Source organism: Prosopis cineraria, unplaced genomic scaffold, assembly GCF_029017545.1.
Source record: "Prosopis cineraria cultivar Desert tree isolate PC_DT_omini unplaced genomic scaffold, ASM2901754v1 PC470, whole genome shotgun sequence".
In the NCBI taxonomy this organism is placed as follows: Eukaryota; Viridiplantae; Streptophyta; class Magnoliopsida; order Fabales; family Fabaceae; genus Prosopis; species Prosopis cineraria.
Genome location: NW_026555795.1, coordinates 27,358 through 34,213, shown reverse-complemented (window position 1 = coordinate 34,213; position 6,856 = coordinate 27,358). Strand labels below are relative to the sequence as shown.

At 33.8% G+C, this 6,856-nt stretch overlaps 1 protein-coding gene across 1 annotated transcript; it reads right to left on the bottom strand.

The window, feature by feature from the left end:
• Nucleotides 1-2,292: 2,292 nt before the first annotated feature.
• LOC129297225 (uncharacterized) lies at nucleotides 2,293-5,415 on the bottom strand. Its single transcript, XM_054935590.1, has 4 exons — nucleotides 4,856-5,415; nucleotides 3,143-3,374; nucleotides 2,662-2,786; nucleotides 2,293-2,521 (listed from the first exon to the last, which is right to left on the bottom strand). The coding sequence occupies exons 1-4, from the start codon at nucleotides 5,177-5,179 to the stop codon at nucleotides 2,456-2,458; spliced, it is 747 nt and encodes a 248-aa protein (XP_054791565.1). The 5' UTR covers nucleotides 5,180-5,415; the 3' UTR covers nucleotides 2,293-2,455.
• Between the last annotated feature and the right edge of the window lie 1,441 nt (nucleotides 5,416-6,856).

Below are 6,856 nucleotides of genomic sequence, written 5' to 3'. Positions count from 1 at the left end.
TGTTTGATTAATATTTTATGTCTGTTATTCTGAATATGTTGTTTTAGTTTGGTGTAGAATTTTTGAAAAATTCTAGAACATCCAAGGTATAAGAGAGACTCTGCCAAATTTTCTTCAAATTTGATCTGTAGATCATATCTTAATCTCTAAAATATTAATTAGCTCTATTTTATCTCTAACATGTTTGGATAAGTACATCTTACTTTATTGTTTTTATAGGTACCTACACAAATAAAAAGATGGGAGTATGGTTACTATATGTTGAAGTTCATAAAACAAATAATTACACAATAAGAATTGATCATTTCACCAAATATAAGTGTTTCAAGATTACATTCATGCCTTGCATATAACATAGATAATTTTCTTGTAGTATTTTGCTGAAGCAAAATCTTCACATTTAATCATGGAGCACATCGAAGATATAATTGAGAAGTGGTCAGAATATATAATTAGTTGTTTGTCATAGATAACATCTAATGTTAGAAAAAACTAAAAGTTTTATTAGTTAATTAACTAGACTAGCTAGAGATTGGACAAGGTAGAAATTTAATCTTAGTTTATTTTAATTTTAAGTTATTTAATTGTATATAACTTTTAATGTTTAATTTTATTGTTGTTGGATTAATTTTTTTAAATTATTAATTTGTTATGGAATAGCTATCATTTGTAATGAGCTGCATATGATATGTAAAAATATAAAAAAAAATTAAAAACATATGGGAGCACTCCCAAAACTATATGATACAGAAGCACTTTGGGAACATAGGGGGGCTCTTTATAAGAGCTCTCTTGTAGGGGACCATAAGAGAGTGCTCTTCTTTAAAGTGCTCTTATATGACACCATACAGGAGGACTCTTTCTAAGAGTGCTCCCATATACATCTTGCGGGAGTACTTTTTGTAAAAGCACTCTTGTATGTTTTAATTTTTTCATTCCATCAAAATAACCCTACAGAGACGCTCTTAATAAAAGCATTCTCGTATACTTGACCTATAAGAGCGCTTTGTAAATACTCCTATATATACAGGAGCGCTAGATATAGAAGCGCTTTGAGGCAAAAATAAACGCTCTCGTAAAGTATTTTTGTAATAGTAAAGCTTTTGCTATTTTATTTTTGAGGGAGCCCAGAGATTCTAGAAGGGTAAACTCAAAAGACCAAAGCACTAGATAAATAGATATTGTGAGGAAAAAAGCCCCCCCCCCCTTAAAAAAAAACTTCATAAACCAAAACAATACAAATGTCTTTCAATTTATCCTTTCTTCATCATGATTCTCATTCCAAATTCAATAGTTTTATGCCAAGAAACACTGATCCACCAATACCAACTTCAATTGTTTCAGAACAAAGCTAAACAATTTTAGAGAGAGTAATATTAAGTTTAGTAAGAACAGAACTCTTTCAAATCGTTAAAGCTGAAAACGAATAAGTAGCTGGATATCATGTTTTAGATCAAGCATGCCTAACATTGAGATTTGAGGCCTTCCTCTTTTTTGTTATACATACATACATATGTAGGAAAAATAACACTTAGTCCTTGTACTTTAACAACATTTTGTTTTCACTCCATATAATTAATTTTCAGTCCGTATAATTTAATTTCATAGTTTCTGGTTCCTTTTATTTGCTCCATCTGAGATATTAGTTCCTATATTTTGAAAAATATTCAAAAGGATCATGACATGGCGCAAATTTTTGTTGTGGTAGATTTAACACTGCAAGACCCTACCAAAACACTGTAAAACTCATTTAGATGACTAGGAAAAAAACATGCTGACCTGGAAAAAATTATAAATTTTCTGATTAAAAATTTGCTCTAATAAAAAATTAGGAAAAAGAATCACAATTCCTAAAAAATACCCACGCATGAGTGAGACGGAGAAGGGCATCAAAGAAGCATAAAGGCATCGGACCTCAGCAAAATTAATACTGTTTGGGTCAATTCATGATCCTCCTAAACATTTTTCAAAATAAAAGGACAAACATTTCAGACAGAACATGGTTCCTACTATATTTAGGCCCATCATTAAAAAAGGAATTTACAAGTTTACAACTCATGAAAATGTGCTCCAGGATATTAGAGACCATAGCTCCTCTCAATTGAAAAGATCTCTAAAGTGGTCGATTATTGAATATAGACAACTGAGATCAAAATTGTTTTAATCTAAATGGTAGTTTTTTTTTTTTTTTTGTATGTTATCATTTTTGCTTTTCCATGTTGCTCTCTTTAAAACCCAAAACAAAATGTCATTAAGGGCAACAGAAATGCTTTTGACTGCTCTCATCAAATCTGAACCTTTCAAATTCAATAATTGACCACTAAATGGATCGTTGAAATTGAGAGGACCCATAATTGGATATTAGATGTAAGAGATCTGCAAGATTAAAATCAAAATCCAGGAATTGACTGCAAAAGAAAAACATGAAAATCCAGGCCCTAACCAAATGGCCACTTCATCGGTTTGCCATGTATGTTAGATATATAGTCCACACATAGGCGCAGGAACTATTCATCAATGGCTGCACAATTAGTACAACAAAGATATTACATTAGTTGAGCAGCTAGAAGAGTTTAATGACTAATATCAAATTGAAAGTTGAAAGTTGAAACAGAACAAAAATTTTGAACACAGATGGACCTTGGCTTCTCATATACAAACCTGTAACTGAACTTGAATGAACTTGAATGTCACAAAATCGCAGACAGGCCAAAACATAGCACCGCCAAGAAGTGTTGGAAGCAGATCTCGCTTCAACCTAGCAACTATTTCAGAACCATTTTCACCTGAAATTGACATCAAACTATACATCAGGATTCCAAGATAACTCGGTGGTGAGCCACAAAATGAGAAGGGAGAAACTGTATGAACAGACTTGAAAAGGCTCCGCTTATAAAAGGCAACAGGTGTGTAGAAATAAGCATTAATGAGACATCTGAATGGAAAGCTGTGAAACAAACCAGAAATGGCTAAATCTATTCATGCAACTATAGCACTGACTCCCATAAACCCATAGGATATAAAAAATATATCTTGATTGATTAAGATCCCTTGCTGGTGAAAGATTATAAAAGCTAGAAGGTTTGTAGATATATGAGAAAGTGGAAAGTAACAACATTTTGGAAGGGGAAGTTTGAATCACCTTGCAGGGCAGAGTTATAGGAGAAGAAAACAGTATTGATGACGGGACCAAATACAGCCTGCCCCATCAAAATTTTCTTCAAGGTTGATGGCACATCTGTCTTTGGGAAAGCCTTGGACAAGAAGTTAAACCACATATGTTGCGATGGCCCCAAAATGAACAACGCATATGTTGCCATGCGCATTGTCCTTTTCAAATCATAAGAAGCAGAAGCAGATGGCATTGTAATTGTCTAGCATGCGCAAATCATCAAGTTAGCAAAGGCATAATTACTATGATATATAAGACTGCCAAGAATAAGACAAATAGTGAAAGAATGTTTTCTAATCAGAAAACATAATCCAGGATAATAGACAATTACCTCTACAATTTGATGAAATATGGAATAATTCAGTTTTTACAACAGTCACCAAGAATGTGGCAAAAGCATTTCAAATAAAGGATACATTTATTTTCATTTGTTAATGTCATGTATTTCAAATAGATTACTTATGCAAATAATCTTGGAATTTAACATTTTCAGAAAGGAAGGCACCAATCCCAGTTGAAACATAAAAGGGGGGAAAAACTTGATACAGAAACTGGTAGCCGCTATCATCTAAAACTTAAAGCATACTGGAAACAAGTCTTATCTGCCTCATGTTATACAAGAGAAAAAAGTTTTACACCTCAGCCTCATAGTTGGGATTAAGACCAACCCCTGGCCTGGTCTGGAAAAACAAAAAAACTAGAAACAGAAACTAATAGCCAGTAATCAAAACTTAGGTGGAAACCAATCTTATCTGTCTCATTCTGGAGTGGAGAGAAAAAAATTTCAAACACTGCACATAACAGAGAATATGTAGTTGCGAAGCAAAGGAAAACCAAACTACTTTAAAGAAAATCTGAGATTATTGAAATCCAAAGAGAAGTATTCAATTTCAGTTTGTAAGAATAACAAGAAGAGAAAAGCCATCAAATTATACAGTCACAGGCTCAATGAATATTATGAATGGAAACAGGTTTGAATGTTAAAAAAGAATTGTATTATTGATCTGAAGACAATAGTAGTTTCATAAATCTACTCCAGACACTTGCAAGAAATAGTGGAGAGAAAGACATAGCATGTGAAAACAGACCTGATTTTGAAATGCGCGCCCAAGTGGGTGCTAAACAGCATCAGACTAAAGTAGAATTTCTCCTCAATCTTCGTCCATAAAACTTCTAAGGCTAGTATGGGAGTATAACGCACAAGAAAACTAGAAAAATCACGAAATGAAATTGGGAATAAAATTAGCTCAAGCCCACAGCCTTAAAGGAAGGGATTGAAGCTTCGATACTGTGATTATTAAACAAATTCTATGCGCAAATAACACCCTCCTAACACACCAAAACGCACATTTGGCTCTAGAGTGAACAAATCACCAAGCTACAACAACTCTGCCAGAAACTAATTTAAATGTATAAACAGAACAGTTCAGATTCAACTCAATGTCGGTTAACTAAAAGTTTAGTGCCATTTTAGGGAACCATTTATTTCAAAGCATAAAATGCTTTTAAAAGCTCAAGAAGGGATTTTACATCAAATAATTAATAATACAAGCAGCATTTCACTTTCCACAAATTCACAGCGTTATCACAAAGTACACATACATACAAGTTGAAATTAGCATATCACAACTCCAAAATAAAGAGCAGTGGGAATTTTAAGGATCCAAAACAAAAACCTTTCACCTGCGAAGTCAAGTCAGATGCAACAAAAATGAGTGATGATGTTATGCTCTTTGTAACAAGTGGCTGGGTTTCGAGCTTCCGCAGATACCAACCCACGAACCCAAGCTTCAGAAAAGACGAAGAAGAAGAAGAATTCGAAGAAGTAAACGAAGACGGAGACCGTTTTCTCATCTGATGATAATATCGAACACACGGTGGGCATTCGCGCCAATTTGCAAAAGAAGGGATTTTGCATACAGCACCGCCATCGAAAACCAAATTTCTATCACGCAGCTGGAGGAAGCAGCGTTTACCGATGTCCCGCATGACGTTTAAGTTGCTCATTGCTACAGATTTTTGTGAACTTGTTCCTATGAGCTATAAGCTTCATGCATGCAATCTTTCGAAAGGTTAAGCTGAAAACTCAAAATTCGACAAACTTTTTTTACGTAAATTCAACATGAAAATCCAATGGCAACCAGTTGCCTAGAGCTTTTCAGGCGCAACCGAGAGAAACATCGAGAATCCGACGAAATTGGAGAAGAGTATGGAGAGTCGTTTTTTTGTGTGGGCCGAAGTGGACGGAGGGTCGGCAATTAGATCTTGTATACCTTGCCGCCCGCCTCAAACGACTTGTCGTTCTGCCTCTCAAATCTAACAAAAGAAAGGTAGAATTATTAACACAAGTACAGCACATGACGATTCAATTAAATACCACTGTAAGATTTATCAATAACGTAACATTGCAAAGTAATAATATTTAGTTCTCATTTGCCATTTTGAAATGTGAATAAATTTTAATTGATATTATAAGAGACCTAAATATAATTCTTCTTTTTTGTTTTTAAGAAGGAACACAAAAAAGGTATTTTGCATGAAGTTGTTTAACACATAATTTAAATCATGCATACAACTTAATATTGAAGACCACTATGCATGTTATGAGGATTATTTTAAGGAAAATTAATTAATTAATCCATTTAATTTTACTGAGTTTACCAATTTACTCCCTATATTTTAAAAACATGCAACCCAATCTATATAATTTAAAATACACACAACACAAGTTACACAACCATGTCATTAAAAGTTAAAAGAATGCTTACATGGAATCAAATTATTGTCAAGGAGGGAGGATTAAAATGCCACATCACCTTGCTTCCATGTCACCTTTGCCTAGCCCAAATTTTAACATGAATCACATTATTTGCACATTTGATAAAATTGATTTTTGATAAGTGGATATTTTACCTAAATTAATATATATATATATATATATATTGCTCTTTTATTTGTTAATTAATGTGTAAATTGATGAAAATTTGGATAAAAGACTTCAGTTGGTGATTTTGGAGCATTTTCAAGAAAAAAGGAGTGAAAATAATATATAAACGGCAAAAAATGCTAAGTACCAAATCAAAGCTCAAGAAACAAGCCCAAAAAGAGATGTCCACTAGCAAACAAATTAAGAAGACAAGTTCTTCACACATGAACATAGCAAGTAGGGATGAGCAGGCAACTCACAATCCACAAGACTCACTTATACCAATTGAAAATAGGCAGGTAAAAAACCGCCCATTTAACAAAAAACATGGGCGGGTGAAAATTACAGGACAATCCATATATCTTCTAAACATGCAAGACAGGTTATAGGTTAGCTACCAAGCTACTCGTCTCGTCCCGTTTTAATATAAAATATATATATTCATTTTATTTATTAGGCAACACAGTCAATCACACACGTTGTGTTTTAGCTTTAGCAGAGATTGCAAAAGTTATTGCCAATTTGCCATTTGTGCCAAAATCAAAAACCCTCAATTCCTCACAAATTGCAATTTCGCTCTCCCACTTTAGTTCATCAAGACCTTGTCTTGGCCATCGCTGCTAAAGACTCTTTGCCTTTCAGCTCTTTGCTAGACGATGCTGCCTCATTTTGTCCCTCATCTTAGTCTTACTCTGTCATACACAGTCAGTCTTCATAGTTCAAATGACGCATGCTTAGTACTCACTATCACAAGCTCA